The sequence below is a fragment of the Sinohyriopsis cumingii genome, chromosome 16, assembly GCF_028554795.1.
Source record: "Sinohyriopsis cumingii isolate HCF-2022 chromosome 16, ASM2855479v2, whole genome shotgun sequence".
In the NCBI taxonomy this organism is placed as follows: Eukaryota; Metazoa; Mollusca; class Bivalvia; order Unionida; family Unionidae; genus Sinohyriopsis; species Sinohyriopsis cumingii.
In genome coordinates this window covers 100,114,552-100,133,145 of record NC_142976.1, presented here as the reverse complement: position 1 = coordinate 100,133,145, position 18,594 = coordinate 100,114,552, and the positions used below count along the sequence as shown (strand labels likewise).

The 18,594-nt window shown below is 35.8% G+C and overlaps 1 protein-coding gene across 1 annotated transcript in view; it reads left to right on the top strand.

Moving 5' to 3' along the window:
- Nucleotides 1-18,594, top strand: part of LOC149781064 (NACHT and WD repeat domain-containing protein 2-like) — a gene marked incomplete at its 5' end in the record, with an annotated part of 93,268 nt that overhangs the window by 41,775 nt on the left and 32,899 nt on the right. Inside the window, one exon of the mRNA XM_089936270.1 lies at nt 3,257-3,373. Within this exon, the coding sequence (XP_089792396.1) occupies nt 3,257-3,373 (117 nt within the window). The remainder of the gene's footprint in view (nt 1-3,256; nt 3,374-18,594) is intronic.

The following is an 18,594-nucleotide window of genomic DNA, read 5'->3' as shown; positions in this document are numbered from 1 at the left end:
CTTTCCAAAATGCATTTCATTGAATTGCAAAATAAAGTTGTTATATTCGTGTAATTATCTTGACTAAATAATTAAGCTATATTTGTGTAATTATCCTGGCTACATAATGAAGTCAAATTCCTGTAATTAGAGAGATTATAATTAAGTTCTTATATTTGTGTAAGTAAATGCGTTATATAATTATGTTGATTTATTAATATAATTTAATTGGATTACATAATTAAGTTCTATTCGTGTAATTGAAGTGGATAAGATAATTAAGTTATATTCGTGTAGTTAGAAGAATTACTTAAATTGTTGTTTTTTTCATTTGGATCGCATAATTAAATTTTTATATTGTGTGATTAGGTCCATTACATAATTAAATTATTTTAATGTAATTTTGATTGCATAATTAAATTAATTATTATACTGGCGTAATCAGGTCGATTACATAATTAAGTTAGTTTTGTGTAATTTAGATTGCATAACTAAACTGTTATATTGGTGCAATTAAATTTATTACATATTTAATTTGTTATATCCGTGTAACTTTGTCGAAACGTGTAGGAACATGTTTAAAAAAACTATCAACCTTTCTATAACAAATGCGAAAAGAAAATTTATTTAAGATTTTTCATTCATCCAGATTACAACACTTAATAGTATTGTGTATGAATGGAAGGACTTTGAAGTATCATGGATAAATGGAAGGTCTTAGTATTGTACAGGAAAGGGATGTCTTAGTAGTATTGTGTATGAATGGAATCTCTTAGTAGTAACGTGCATGAATGTGACGTCTTAGTAGTACTGTGTATTAATGGGAGGCATCCTTAATATTGTGTACGAATGAAATGTCCTAGCACTGTGTATGAATGGAAGGTCTTAGTATTATGTATGAATGAAAGGTCTTAGTATTATGTATTACGCACTTTTATTCATCTCTGGTTAATCGCAGTTAACAGAATATGGCTTCAAACAGATGTATGGCTTCAAACAGATTTGTGGCTGGATGCTTTACCTAAGATGTACTAAAACTGTATTGATCTCATTTAGAGATTATATGTTGATAACAGAACAAGATGGACAACAATTTCTCAAATTGACCAAGTGGCAAGGTTACACGATAAGTAGGGTAATGATTTATTTAAATTGAACCACGCTATTGCCATCGAATCCAGTTTAATATTGAAAATTATGAAGCAGTTTTTTATATTTTTCATATATGTTCATGACACACTGCCCAGCTTTTCAATGAGAATGCAGAGCGATTCAGAAAGTCAAGCTTACGTTTTTGACGTAAAACCTTGACTGTAATGCATTCAAAATGAATAAATCATTCTTTTCAGTTTTATATCAACTAACCAATGACATGAAATTCATCTGCAATCGTTGCCTCTAAATGCGTTTTCATTAAGTTGTGTATACTAAATGGTGCCGCAAATAGGTTTACTTTACGTTTGGTACACAGTGATCTGCCCAGGAATGCGTTTAGGTTAATTTTTGTACACCATAGGCTGCCTCAGAATGAGCGTACACCCTAAAATGCCCTAGAATGAGTGTACATTAAATTTTGTACATCCAGAGCCACCCTAGAATGATTGTACATTAAGTTTAATACACTCCTGGCAAATAATATAACTTGATTTGTAATCTCAAAAAGCAAATGTACAACAACCAAGAATTCAAATCTTAAATCTAGATTCAAATATTAAATTGATTTATAATAAATAGAAGTCGGACACGATTCAGTTAGTGAACAATTTTTTTTTAAAATCCCCAAACAGACATTTGCCAAACTGCTCCGAGCCAGTTTATGGCACAACCGTAGCATCAGTGTGCTTGGTATGCTTTAAAGTTAATTCTTAGTCAATGTTTTACAGTCGAGATCTTTAGCCAAATTGGCCATGACAAAAGATAACAAGCGATGTAGGGGTCCATATTTAATTGAATTCAATCATTTCCCCTACAAATAGTGTTATCAGAGATGGACAGTTCTCCATATGTCGCCATATTTTACTCATTAACGAGTTCAGTTTGGAGATACTGGCAATAGAGGATGCATTTTCGGTCTTGGTGTGTACGCAACTGTGACAAAATTGAAATTATATGGAAATATTATTAGAAAGGCTGACATTCAGTCAATAAATTGCTTTAAAACGTCAGGTCTTGAAATCTTCCATGTTAAGCATAATCTGGCCAAAAAGACGTAATTAGAATTATGAAATTTAGGTCATGAAGAAAGAACAAAATAATGGAACTTTAATGCCTGTTGGAGACTAAGAAAAACGGTCAGTCGAGACAAAATTTTTAAGTGGATATCTTATTAAGAGAAAGAGAGATACATAGACAGAGAGAGAGAGAGCGAAATGTATCTTTAAAAATGCAATCATATCAACATACATACGCGCACACGCACACGCACACACACACCTACATGCATGCATGCATACATACATACAAACATACATACATACATACACACACACACACACACACACATACATACATACATACATACATACATACATACATACATACATACATACATACATACATACACAGTAGGAACTGTTTTTGATATTAAAGCTTTTTTATATGATTGCACTTATCTTTTATCAATCCAGTACAGCAAATGCACTTCTCCAGTCCTGGGTTCAATACTCAGTACTCACAGTCACAAGGGTGGGTAGTGATCTCTGGCTACCCCGACGTTTAAAAACCACCCTTTGCCAACATGTCAGTCATCTAGCAGTTAGAAAATCTCGCATAATCGATGGAAAGTGATTCCAGGTATCATACACGGCTTGCTGTGGGCAAACGTTTCCAGAGTATCATACACGGCTTGCTGTGGGCAAACGTTTCCCGAGTATCATACACGGCTTGTTGTGAGCAAACGTTTCCATGGTATCATACACGGCTTGCTGTGGGCAAACGCTTATCGTGTATCATGCATACCTTGCTGTGGGCAAACGTTTTTCGGTTATCGTACGTACCTTGCCGGGGGAAGAAATTGACAAAACTGTTTTACTTTGATAAGCGTTATTTTTTACATGGTCAGTGATTATGTACATGTGTTACATACCACATTCCTGCAAAAAGGGCACGTGTTATTAAAATGTTTTAGCTCGAGTGACGTCAAAAAACGCTCATGTTGAACCAGATGAAGACGGACTGATTACGTAAGAATACAGTTTTAAATGGGATTGTAGGTTGTTTTTTCCCCATAAAGTTTTAACTTTTTTGATATAATTGTTGCATGTTTTTATACTTACAGGTGGTAGACATGAGATGGGGTGTGCGTGATGAAGCCACAGACGATCACATGACCACCCAATTATGCATGCAGGAAATAGACAACTGTCAGAGGCTTTCCATTGGTCCAAACTTTGTGGTAAGTGACAAGTTTTCATTTCTGATTTTAATATAACGATAGTCAGCCTCATGGCGTTGTATACTAAACTTCTATATTAAATTGTGCTACTAAACCGAACAGTGATGATTAGTGTCGTATTTGGTTACGCAGATTCTTTGTTATTATGATATATATTATTTATATATCCATCTAATGTATGCTGAACTAAGTTACCGTATCTTTCTTATTCTCAGAGGATTATTCGTGTGCCTTAAAAGCCGTGTTTTGAACATCTTTTAAAAGATAAAGTGGATCCCATTCACACAAAATATGGTAACTGGTCCTTTCGGTCCAATGTGAAAGAACAAGAACATGAAAAGTTGGTTTTTGCCAGTATTTTTAACCTTATTCACTATTCGCTGGGGAATATATGAATATTGTGTATGTAAACCGCTCGTTTTCTTTCTTTTTCTTTTCTTTTTCTGCACTTTTTTGTTGACCTTTGGGAATAGCAAAGAATGTTCTGCCCACTATTTAGTTTGAATTTGTTATTGATGTTGTTGTTGTTGTAGTTGTGGGCTTTAACGCCATTTTTCATTACAAGATAGGCTATACATGGCGGCCAGTATAAACGGAGAAAGAACCACTGACCCACGAAAAGCTACTGGCAAGCTTTCTCACATGCCCATATTGACTGAACCCGAGACTCGAACCCACGCAGACAGAGGCGAGATGGCAATGATCCATAACGGTGACCACTCGGTCACTCGGGGCCCCACTTGACGTTGTACTTTTTACATTGAACTATGGGAATACCGAAGAATGATTCACCCACTAAATAGTGGAGAATGTTCCATCCTCTAATTAGCTTAACTGCCTTCATTGTTCTGCTTACTGCTAAATAAATGGTTTTATTTATTTTTTCAGTCCATGAACATGTTTGTTCTAGAAAAATAAGATGGAGATTGACATAGGATATGCAAAGAAAACGGGGGTCTAAAAGCAGATTGTTTGTACGTTCTGATCAAAACCAACCAGGAAGAAAGCGTGTATTAAAAATACTGTGTCAGTCTGGGTTTGTTTTTCCGCAGTTCTTGGGATATACCTTAAGATAACAGCCCTTGTCACATAAGTGTTCTAAATTGCGATAATACCTCAAAACGAGTGTTCTCTAGTCAAACTAAGGACCACAAATTCACTAGAGTTTAATTTCACACGTGTGTATGTGTATTTCGCTTCGTTTCGTTTCGTTTCGTTTCGCTTCGCTTCGTTTCGTTTCGTTTCGTTTCGCTTCGTTTTGGTCTTTTACTTAACATTGGTGTGATTTATATGTGAGATTTGTATTTCATGAAAAACAACAAGCTTCATATGCCTAACAGAGAGATTTAGTCCTATCTCTAATTATTAACACATGGGAGATGAGAATAATCCAAGAAACCGTTATATAACTAATTTTCATGGGACCATTTATTGTCTGTTGCGCATGCATGAAGCTGGCTGTATGAAAAATGTTTTGCTCATCCACATTTTTAAGGATTACTTCACGGATGTTTAATCACAAAACATTTATCTCGTGCTAGTAAGTAATCAATAGTACTTTATTAACAGTAAAGTCATGAAGCCTGAAAAGAAAGAGAAAAACAAGGTGGTGTGGAGAAAACCTCTCACAAATGCAAGAAGGATCAGATTGTCTCACCCCTCGACAGTGTCCCAATCAACAACAGCAAAGATTGCATTAATGTCTGACAGTGAGTCTCCCGATGGTGAATACCCACAATATTCACAGTATTCTCGGTATTCACAAATTTCCCAGGCAGTACATATCCAGACCCTTGGGATCCCGCTGCATTATTATGATCGACATTCTCCCTCACATTCACCCACCCGCGCTTACGGGTCAAACGCATTAGGGGATTGTACACACGTGCTTTTGGATCAAGCACATTAGGGGGTTGTACACACGTGCTTACGGATCAAACGCATTAGGGGATTAAACACCCGCGCTTACGTATCAAACACATTAGGGGATTGTACAAACTTGCTTTTGGATCAAACACATTAGGGGGTTGTACACACGTGCTTACGGATCAAACGCATTAGGGGATTGTACACACATAAAACCACCAAGACAAGAGGAGTATGCAGTCCACTAGAGCAGATATTACAGAAATATTTATCTGATGAAAGAAAGGTTAAAGATAATAGATAACGTTGAGGTACAGGTGGACAGAAACAAAGTTAAAGCCTTTGCACTTGCCAATATAGTTCGCGCCATTGATTCGTCATTTGGATTCTAATCCACTGGAGGGCATCCGAGTGCATCAGATAAACACTGACAACCATTTTTGAGTACATGAAGCTAATCAAAACTTTTAATACTCAGTTAAACCGTCAGGTGACTGATCTTCAGTGTCAATCAATGGAGGATAATTTGCTCTTTTTAATATCCCTGAAGAAAAAGAGGAAAACTGCGTGAAATGCGTACCTGAATTATCCTAATGTGTAATTAGTTATGATTACTGATGGGTAATTAGATATTAACCCTGACGGGTAATTATATATGATTACTGATGAGTAATTAAATATGATTACTGATGGGTAATTAAATTTCATTACTGATGGGTAATTATATATGGTATTATTCCTGTTTTAAGTAGAGTAACAGTCCAGTAGACACCATTTTTATATTAAATGTATTGATTAAAACGCTACTCGAAGAGAAGAAAACTCTTATACAGTGTACGTGCCTGCATGATTTTAAAAATGCATTGATTATGTGGAAAGGGATGTATATGGTATGAAGTAGTACAATGCGGAGTGACTGGAAAAATGTTAACAATAATAAAATATATTTCAAGTTTAGTTCAGTCATGAGTAAAGCACGAAAACACGCAGTCAGACTGTTTTTATTGTTTACCTGGGCTTCGTCAAGGAGAAGGCCTCTCTCCACTTCTGTTTTCTCTTTCTATAAATAATCTGGAAACTGCATTAACATCATATATAGAGGGGGATATCATTTTAGAAGAAACGTCTTTATATTTTTATATAGTTTGCTGCTGATACGGTGATATTTTTAGAAGCACCAGATTTTCTACAAGCGTTCTTCAATAAGTTACGTGTATACTGTATAAGATGGAATATATTTGTAAATAATGATAAAACAAAAGTAATGATTTTTAACAAAGGACTCAGAATAATCGAGATTTCATCCCAATACGAAAATATAATTCTAGATATTGTAGATACTTTTAATTATTTAGAACTAGTGTTTATCAATAGAGGGTCGCTTCGATTTGCTATAGAGATAATGCTGGAAAACATGTTATCGTAATTAACTTCCTTGTGAATAATACTAACAAGCTACAATGTCCGGTGAATATTATGTGTGAATTATTTGATTCTTTTGTAATTTTGTCTTACATAGAAAATACTCCAAGTGGTTACTAGATGTTAAACTTTGTACCAGCATTATATTTGTATATGGAGAGTTGGGCCAATATCCTCCTTATTTATATGAATTTTTACACGTCATTAATCACTGGTTCAAATTGCTGAACAAATATAATTATATTCTTCAATTATATCCAAATTAATGCTTAAAAATTGCGAAAGGAAGAATGATAAAAAATGTTGTTCTTTTAAAAAGAAACCTATTCTGTTGAGTTCAGGATTTGGAGAAGTCTGGTATTAGCCTAATTCAGTCTGGTATTACCTTAAATCAGTATGGTATTACCCTAGTTCAGTCTGGTATTGCCCTAATTCAGTCTGGTATTACCCTAATTTAGTCTGGTATTACCCTAAATCAGTCTGGTATTACCCTCGTTCAGTCTGGTATTACCCTAATTCAGTTCATATATCTATCTTCTCATCGCTTTTTAGCCAAATATTAAAAAACCTATTTCATTCTGACTGGCGTTCAGCTGTTGCTCCAAAAACTTTCGTACATGAATATAGATATAAAAGATATGTTGGAAACCGCGTCTTTTCTTAGAATAGTTGCCAACGCCCAGACACAGAGAGGCCTTAAGTAAATTAAGGGTTTTATCACACTCATTAAATATCGAAACCAGTAGACATGCAGGATAAAAAAACGACATATCAAGATATGTGAACTTTGTGTAAATAATGAGATCGAAGATCATTTTGTCTAAATTGGCCCCTATACCTGTCTTTGAAAAACTTATATTTATCTTTATTATTGCCAATATGTACAAACTACTTCAGTTAGTCAATTGATCATTATTATTGCCAATATGTACAAACTACTTCAATTAGTCAATTGATCTTTATTATTGTCAATATGTACAAACTACTTCAATTAGTCAATTGATCTTTATTATTGCCAATATGTACAAACTACTTCAATTAATCAATTGATCTTTATTATTGCCAATATGTACAAACTATTTCAATTAGTCAAAAATTAAGATTTAACAACTCTAAAATACCTAGGTAAATATATGTACAATGCATTCTAATTTAAATCTCTCTCTCTCTCTCTCTCTCTCTCTCTCTCTCTCTCTCTCTCTCTCCGATGATTTATGCACACACTTTTTAACGCCATTATTCATTCATTTATGCAACAGTGCGTAGTATATAAATGATATATTATATTAACTATGTGCTTTTTGTATAAGTGAAATGATGAAAATTTCCTTCTATTATATTTCTGTTGAAACTAGACCCATGCCGCCATGAGGTCCCGTGAATACTGCTCAGTATAAACAGTACGATGACGATTGCACAGTTCAATACGACGATTGTCGGTTCAATATGACGACTGTTCATGAGGTCCCGTGAATACTGCTCAGTATAAACAGTATCATGACGACTGCACAGTTCAATACGACGACTGTCGGTTCAATATGACGACTGTACGTTTTATTATGACGACTGTACCTACCTAAGGTCTAATTCATTACTTGAGAAACATCTTCTCAGTAATATTCCCCATAATCCAACCATAAAATATCATTGAAAATTTATCAAATCGATGAATGGAGAAGTCTTCATTTAAAAGCTAGCCGACAAAACCTTTTCTTAATATTTTTTATAACTTTTCTTTAAGGTCAAGGAATTGCATGATTATGGGATTATTATTAAAGATTTATCCTGAACATGGATATTCACTTTTTCACATAAATTACTATTGAAAATACTAGTTGAGGATGGCCACATATTTTCTCCTTTCAGAAGATAACTGTACAGATTTTCGCTAAATTCCACGGAATCTTCCTTTTAGTGCTTCATATAGAATTGTTTTCAATTTTCAGTAATAACTGTCAATGAAGTATTTTCGCAATACATGATATGTATTTTATCTAATTAGAGCAGGCAGGTATGTATTTTTATATAATTAGAGCAGGCAGGTATGTACTTTTATCTAATTAGAGCAGACAGGTAGGTACTTTTATCTAATTAGAGCAGACAGGTAGGTACTTTTATCTAATTAGAGCAGGAAGGTAGGTACATGTTTCTAATTAGAGCAGGCAGGTAGGTACTTTTATGTAATTAGACCAGGTAGGTAGGTACTTTTATCTAATTAGAGCAGGAAGGTATGTACCTTTATCTAATTAGAGCAGGACGGTAGGTACTTTTATCTAATTAGAGCAGGCAGGTAGGTACTTTCATGTAATTAGACCAGGCAGGCAGGTACTTTTATCTAATTCGAGCAGGAAAGTATGTACCTTTATGTAATTAGAGCAGGAAGGTAGGTACTTTTATCTAATTAGAGCAGGCAGGTAGGTACTTTCATGTAATTAGACCAGGCAGGTAGGTACTTTTATCTAATTCGCGCAGGAAGGTATGTACTTTTATCTAATTAGAGCAGGAAGGTAGGTATTTTAGTATGCGTTAACAACTTATCACTCTCGACCTTGGCTATTATTTACACCTTTTCCACATTCAAGCTATTTTTCTGTACAATTAAATCTTGAGGGTGATAGAAGACAATAAATTAAAAAAATTGTACTTCGATTATACTTGTGAATGTTATGCACTTAATATCAGCGTGTCCGATATCGTGGATTTTGTTATGTTTAATTAGGTACCTTTGAGTGTGTGTATCTAAGGAAGTTATCTCCAGCTTCAAACTTTTGGTGTCAAGGAATGACAGACGATTACATTAATAAGACCAAGTATCAAGGGTATCAGGGGGATATTTATCGTAGCGGAGCTTTTGTTAAGAATTCACCAATGGATTCTTACAGTCGTCCGTATATCCATCCTTCCTTACGTAAGTTTAGCATATTTACATGTATTGTGTCGGTGCATAGCTGACCGGTGCGGGTGGAGCAGGAGGGGGATATATGTTCTTCCCTTCTTTCCTTATGTTCTTCCTCTCTTTCATACCTATTTACCTACTACCTACCTACAAGCCAACGAACATGCAACGTATGCAGTTAATCGCAAATTAATGTCATTTTTATATTTTAAAAAAAATTCATTGCGATATGTGCGAACGAATTCCATATTTGCAGGGGGTTGGGTGTCTTTACGTATGAAAACCATTAACCGAATTAGTATTTCCTGTTTGACGAAATACATTTTCGAATTTTAATTTGCTGCTGACGATTGTGTGTTTGTTTTATTGTAAACAAACGTGTTTATTTTAAAATTCGATTTGATTTTGTTTGAAGATGACAACTAGAAGGAAAGGAACTGAGGCCCAGTTACATTCTCTTAGCCATCTGCTTGTCTCTGATATTTCTACTTTTGGGATAGCCCCCCCCCCCCCGGCCTATAAAGATAAATGGTTTTCCCGTATACAGAGGAACGTACATTTAAATCAGGGACTCATTTCGACATTTTTTTCGGGGGGGGGGGGACTTGATTGTGGCAAAACTTGATGGGGGGGGGGCCAAAACTTGACAGGCTTGTTAATTTTCGTATATAGGCTTTGCAATTTTACAGCACATGCAAACTCCCCGCCCACCCCCCATGACGTCCATGAGTCATTTATGCACACTTCATTCAGCATTCATGGCTGCACTGTGCAAATTGTCATCCGTTACTAAGGAAACAGTTTGTGTATATCAGGAATTCTGAGAGCCGCAACTGGTTTATCAGTTTATCTTGTCGAAATATCGGTGACCCGCAACGACCTGTTGGATTAGCCGCATTTTGGGGCAGCGGCAATGCCCCCATCTGCTGGAGTGGTCGATAAAGACCGTGCTCTAAGATAATCAGTTCTGTATTTGTGTTAAAGTGACAACAGGATCATCTTACTGATAGGGTGGATTATGCTGCCCTCGCCCTGCCACCCTGACTTCAGATCACCTTTTTAGCTTACGTTAGATATCGTGAGACCCGCCTAGTGTACTCAGTTTTTATTACAATAACGAGATAACTTGTTTTCAGTCAAAAATGAAACATGCCAAGTAAATTTCAGTTGTTAGAGAAACAAATTTATTGGCATTGAAAACGCCTTAGCATGTTTGCAAAATCATTAGGTGGATATTATTATTATATACAGAAAGATAGTATCGGGAATTGCACGACAAAACCGTTCAGACTTTAGCCATATAATCTGGACATACGGTTCTGATATTTTGATATTTTGTTCCGTAGTAGAATTTATTTTATAAAATAATGTTTTTGTCAAGTTATAATGACGTTAATAAACTTTTGTTTCCTTTTTGGGGGTGGGATATATATTTTTTACATCTTTTAGAAATGACTTTAATATTCGATACATGAAAAGATTCGATATTTAACAGCATGCAAAACCGCAGTTTTTAACAACATTAGAACGTTATTTGACAGACTAAATAGGCTATGTATGTATTTTTAAAAAAAACTTTGAAGAAAATATGTTTTTGTAATACTTTAAAAGAACTTATTCAGTATTTGTCGGCATCAACTGGAGTAGTCCGAAACTGTGTGGTTGTTATAAGGATAAAGACCAAGATTTTATATCCGTCGAATGTGGTACCACCTCGAAATACCCGGGATTTTTTTCGAACAGTGACAGCTGAGAGGCTGTCAACCGCTTTTTTGCTATTGTTGTTGTTGTTGTTGTAGGGTTTAACGCCGTTTTTCAGGACACGGTAGGCTATACATGGCGGCCAGTATTAATGGTGGAGGAAGAACCCGGGAAAATCCCAGAAAGAACCACCGACCCACGAGAAGCTACTGGCATGCTTTCTCACATACACACCTTGGCCAAATCGGAGTCGAACTCACGCAGACAGAGGTGAGATGGCAGTGATCCGTAACGGAGAGCGCTTTAGACCACTCGGCCACTCAGGGCCCCGCTTTCAACCGCAAATTGTTGGATTCGTACGTTTTGCCCACACTAATATGGCCTCTTTGCAGTCATGCATATGTGCAAGTCCCTACACACGTAACGTCCATCTAATTTGCAAGTCCCTACACACGTAACGTCAATCTAATTTGCAAGACCCTACACACGTAAAGTCAATCTAATTTGCTTTATGAAATGTCAAAAAGTCTTATAGCACGACCTGTTGGAGGATTACATTGGCAGGATTTGCATCGAGCAATCTTGTCCAATTACTTTAATCTCAAGACACTAAACATACATGTATATACATGTATGCTCGGATTGGTCTCTGGTTTATGGTCATCAAATAGATAAGGGAGGTAACACGTGAATGTACTAGTTAACTTGTTCAGTCTAGGCATGCAGCTGAATCTGAGGAATGTACATATGTTCATTAGTGCATAATAAGTAGGTCACATTTTCCTCTTTTTGGCAGTCATAAGCATTCCTACTAAACGCACAATCCCGACACTGGACAACAATTACACAAATATTCCTGCCATTTATAAATTAATACATTATCTGGCCAACTTCTGTTCCTCCCTCCTGGCTACTTCTTTTTTTTTTTTGTTTTTGTGTGTGTGTGTGTGTGTGTATTAAAACCCCCGTTCTCTAGTTCGATCGTTCACTTTTTCTTTATTTCTTTATTCCATTATTTATTAATGTATTTCTATCTTTACCAAGCAATGAGTTAAACGTTGTGTTCACATTCAGGTGTCCTCCGTCATCTATGTAGAACCACCTGCTGCATCGAATATAATGCTAATTAATTATTTAGTCCTAAAAATGAGTCAAAGTCCTAGGCGAAAAAAATTTAAAAGCAGTAAACAATTACATGAACGCAATTTTTATGAACTTCCCTCGATCTTCAGTTTCCGGTTTGATCCGATGCCTGCTGGGAAGTGTGATGTTAAGAGCACTTCAATGCGTACTTCCACCCCGTTCTTTGTCCCATTGTACCTCTATCACGATATGAGATAACACCAATTGTCATCGGATCTATTCTGGTAAATACATTAAACCATCAACACCCACATAATGTTTAGGACCGCTCTGGTGGCTTATTGGTTAGAGCGTCCACATCGGATGCGGGAGGTCGTGGGTTCGATCCCCGGCCGAGTCATATCAAAGATTTGTAAAAATGGTACTAACAGCTGCCTCGCTTTGTGCTCAGCATTAAGATGTTAGTGTTAGGACTGGTCGGCCTGGTGTCAGTGTCAGGATAATGTGACTGGGTGGGACATGATGCTACATGTCTGCAGCAGTACTAGACATCAATATGAACTGCAACACTGCAGACATCGTAGCGATATGACTGAAAAATTGTTAAAGCTACGTTAAAAATCAAAATCACACACACACACAAACACAAACACACACAGAGACACATACACACACACATACACAAACACACACACAGACACACACACACACAGAAACAGACACACACACAGACACAGACACATGCACAGACACAGAGACACAGACAGACACACAGACACACACACACATAAACAGACACACACACACAGACACAGACACACACGTAATGTTTAGCATCCGCGTGCCATGAGTACCTTTGGAGTGTCCATGTAGAACCAGTTGTTTTATTTTTCTTTCATTCATACCTTCTGCCTACTGCGAAGTCTTAATCTTATTACATCTTCTTATCCAAAGATTATCCCCTTTGTATTCCTTGTTAAAATTTATTTTTATTTTACCCTTTTGTAAAAGAATTTGCGTAGGGCGCTATCGTATTTGAATTAGAAAGCACGTTTTCAAATAATTTTTTTTCTCCCTCCTACACAATGACGCTATTACGTTAGGATGTGTCAATAGAGCGAAATCGTTATCTTTATTACTTATCTCAGAAACTGACAATTTTAACACTTTCATAGATGTATACAAAGAAGAAAAATCAATGACGAATATTTTTAATCTTTCTATCTCTCTCATGTTAACAAAAGCCGTGATGATTTAATATCTGTGATTTTATTTTACCAAGATCGATTGTCAGACGTCTTTGTACCAGCTAGGCCATTGGACAGATCGACATTACCTGTTTAAGCAACATTACCTGTATATCTTAAAAGATTATTTAAGTTTGCACGTAGATCTAGCGTTATCAGCTCACACACTTCACTCTCGAATACATTTGTTTTTAATGGATTGTCATTTTTTCATCAAGACAATTAATGGGAAAATGCCCCATCACTTTCGTTATATTTTGAAGTAATGATGCATTTGACTTTTTAAAAGAATATACTAATACCCCAAATTGATTATTACTTGTCGAAAATTTGATGATACCACTACTTTATGTGCATTAACAGGTACGAGACCTCCCCCACTCACCTACCCCCCCCCCCATAATAATTACGTATACAAAGTTTCAACGTTACTTAGGGAAAATAAAGAACTATTGTGGATAGCAACAAATTAACCACTTTGCTATACATGATCTATTGCAGGGATCTCAAACTTTGACCACCCTGAGGGCCGCACGATGGTATTTTTCGATGGCCCAAGGGCCGCACCATCTTTGTTATCTTTCATGACACCTTGTGACGTCAATCATTTTGGGGGCCACAGAGTACGGCTTGGCCAGCCGCGTGTTTGGGACCCCTGATCTAGAGCATAGATCTAAAATGTCGTTCATAGAATAACGATGCAGTTGATAACCTACTCTGATTTAATTAAAATCGAGATCTACTTTTGGAAGATCTTAACATAATTTGTTCTTCCGGTTTACCAACTAAATAACAGGTTTCATTTTTCTCAAAGCGAAAAAAATGTCATTCGTAACATATCGTTCAAAACAGTAACCGTCCCGAATGCGAAATGCAACGTTTAATTTTATAGGCTATTAAAAAGACCTATGGTTTTAATAACAAACTTTTATTGGGAACTGTCAGATCTCGTCTGTGTCAGATATCTCGTTTTAATCAGATTAAACATCATTAGCATGGTCAACATGTGAATCAATCTATTAAAACGTTAAACGAAAATTTATCAAAACATTTTATTTATTTTTCATTGTCTCCTAACTGGAACGTCTCCACTTAGTTCGGAACTGTATTACTCAAATGGACAAAAAGACAATTCCCGAATTTAAAGACTATGTTACAGTCTTATTAATATTCACTGGGCATTGCATTTTGTAGACTACATCTTCCTTTGACTACAATCAATACTTCATTAAATGCATACAGTTTACTTTACATACACCGGTGTACTGCAGACTGTTGTGGTTGGAGATCGCAATAAAAACGAGCACCTAATGCCTAATTTCTGTTTGACTATTTCGGTAACATATTGGATAAAATGCAAACATAATCTAAAAACCGGACAGTTATTCATTTATAGCTCATTAATGAAGAAATCTTTCACGTATGCAGACGAAAATTGCTTGAAAAATCCACATTATACGGTTTCATACAACACCTTTGTATCGCTTACGTTGAATTATCGTGTCTTCTACCAACTGTGTTGAAGAGGATAGCGCGATATAAGCTATCTACTGCGTAGATAAGTCACATCGTAACACGGTCTTGATAGGTTGCATGCATTTTACATCTTTTATTTTTTTTTGTTTGTTGAGTACATGCGGATACACGGATTCTGCCTTTACGCGGAACGGGTGATATATGTTAATTAACATATACAGGTTCTGCAAAACCAACTATTTAGAAATCTTGATTTATGCAAAATATGTTTTGCCTCTGCTCTGTTTTCCATTATTATATAACGTTTTCTGAAATATTTATTCTGCTTTGAGTTCAACTGTACTCGGTCACTTTATCAAACTAATAACAATGATTCTAACACAAAAATTGAAAGTAATCTCTATATACCACAACTCCCGCCCCAAGTTATAAAGATATTCTCAACCCGAGTAAATAGCCGATTTCTAGGATAATGCTGAGAGCCAAGCGAGGCAGCTGCTAGTACAATTTTTATAAGTCTTTCGTATGACTCCGCCGGGCTTCGAACCCGCGAACTCCCGCACCCGAGGCGGACGCTCTGACCATATAGGCCACCTTAGCGGTCGGTCCCTAGGACTTGGGAACAAGGAGACTTTTATATAGATACACAGCATTGGCATGTATAGACGAATAGCTGTTAAAGACATGTTTATCTGCTAAAGATTGTCTACTCTGCTTAGACAAGCTTGTTTTGGGGGATATATTCTGTAAAATTAGAGGTGGGTTACTGGAAGTTAGGGTTAATTTAGGACGTATTGAGAAACTGAAAAATGAAGATATTCTATGTTGATACTCCGATCTTAATAGTGTAGAAATAGAATAATATCATTTTATTTGCTGTTGTCCAAGATTTAAAGACATTCGTGCGAAGTATTTGTCTTTGTTTCTGTATATGAATCCACCTGAAAAGAAATTATTTGATCCCACGAGAAAAAGTCTGAGAGAAATCATTTTTTTCCGTTTGTAAGTTTGTACACACATTTATTATACTTGTTCTTCTTCTACTCAACGCATGCGTTCGTTTGTTTTATATGTATATATATATATATATATATATATATATATATATATATATATATATATATATATATATATATATATATGTAATCCAGGCTGGTGGCCAGTATAACTGAACAGAGTATTTTTTTTTATACCTGCGTTGTGTTTTGTATTGCATGGAATGAAGTAGTAATATTTGGCACGGAAAGGCTTACCGGTGAATCGTACAAATGTGTAGCAATGAAAACCATGCAGGTACGAAATTAGAGTTTCGATATGTCTGATCGTTATGTGATCAGAGATAATCAGTTTCAGTATTTGCGCGTTTAAGATCCCGTCCGTTCGTAACAAATGCTGACTCGAGGTCCGTACAAATGCATGGACTGTCCAAGCCAGACACACGCAGAAATTGTTTAATTCGCTCGGTAGTGTGAGACCCCATGCGTGTAACAAGAACGATCTTCTGGCGACAGCGCTGAAATTTTGGATAGATTTGTGATATTATTATTTTTTTCTTTCAATTATGTTTATTTTATAAAACTAAAGTTAGGATATTCAACATGGCAACTAGAAAGTATACGCGTCCTTTAAAAGTAAACAAGTTTTTTTGGAAGTTCAGCATTTTTTGCTGTTACTGTAGAATCTAATTTGGGGTTGGTTATTTTGAATAATAATAGAAGGGCGATTATGTTTCTTAAAAGTGGATCAGTGAGAAAATTTGCCTGTTTGGACCACACACAAGGTCATTTGAGCTACATTTTCAGTTAAAAAAAAGGCGTGATTGAAATCTCATAATCTCTCATAGGTAAATTATTATGATCAAAATGATAAAATAATGAGTTCCTTCCCATTATGGATTTGTTAATTTACACTTTACTGCATTTGATTTTAAAAAACAAGAACCTTCTGACAGACGCACCACCACCCTTCACCCACGCACACACACACCCTCCCCAGTTTTCACTAAGCAGAAGGCTGGGCAGCGATTGTGTTCCGGTGACTTTTGAATGGTTGGACTGTAACAACGAGTTCAGTAGATGACTCGCGGTACTAATTCAGTTCCCATAGTAAACCTATGCAAACATCATGCTATTAAAAATTCAATAACTTAAAATTTCTGAGTGCTCAGGAACAAACCTGTATTAGTCAGTATAGATGCATCCGGAGTGACAAGGTATGTGTAGAGAAAGGTATATGAGCCGCGGCATTTTCTGAAATTGCATGTGTTTGACATATGTGCTTTCAATTCCGAACCAAAGAATCAGGTGCCAATTTCAGTAATGAGTGTTCCAAACTCAAAATTATTAAAGGACTGAAATTCCATCAATAAAACAATGTCTCTACATTTTTTTAGTTACAACTAGGATGGACTCTCAAAAGATTAATTTTGCCAGAATCTGTCTTTCATTATTAACCAATCATTGCCAGCAAAACACACACAAATATATATACTCTATTTTATCTTCGCCCATTTCCAGACTTTTTCTCATTTTCCATACAATTATTACCGTGTGTCCTAGACAAAGCCGCACGAAGAATACTTCGCATATGTATGTGTTCTACCGTATTATGCATGTTAAGATTCATTTATTTGATTGTAGTATTCGTTTGTGACGGGAGATGCCTCTTTTGTTTTTGGTTAAGTGTTTGAAAGTTTTCAAAACATAAAAAGCAATGTTATGCTATTCTATTGTAAAATTAACTACCGGTATAAATGGTCGTGTATACAAATCTCCATGACAACGAATATTCATTCATTTTGTCAAATGTACAGAGCGAATGGGGACAATTAGTGTAGGATTACTCAAGTCATCTAACTGTTATGTGAACCTAATTGGGTGCAATATAAGCGTTTCCAGTGATGAAACGTTTGTAATGTTCGCCCAAAAGTTAATGTTATTATAATGATTGAACAGAAAACTTTCAGTAAACAGTTTCATGTTTATGTAGATATTTCCCAAGATCACTTAAAAGCAATTACAAAAATCTAGAGCAGTAGTCAAGCTGGCATCAGTAAACGTTTGTACTTTTTCATCTGTATACTGTTAAACCTAAGAAATGGATCGGTTACCGATTACGATTAATATTTATGTTTTTTTTTGTTGTGTGTTTTATTAAACAATATCGTAAAAGTGAGCATTAGAACCTACAAGCGGATGCGGCGGGCAGAGTTTTCATTGACCGCTCATAAAATGAACAGCCTTTCTTTTAGTTACAGCATTACCACGCCATTTGGCATAACTGAAATCTTTATATTTAGTGCGCATAGTGAGAAGAAAAAACTTAGCATATCAGCACATCTAAAACACCCTTTTAAGTATCCACATCTATCACTATGTGTGTGTGTGTGTGTGTGTGTGTGTGTGTGTGTGTGTGCGTGTGTATACTTGATCAGCGCGGATTTTTATTCAACCTCCCTGAATGAAGACATTAAATACAGTGCAGAACTTCGTTTATATTAAGCTCTGACTGGTTTCCAACATCTTTCTTTT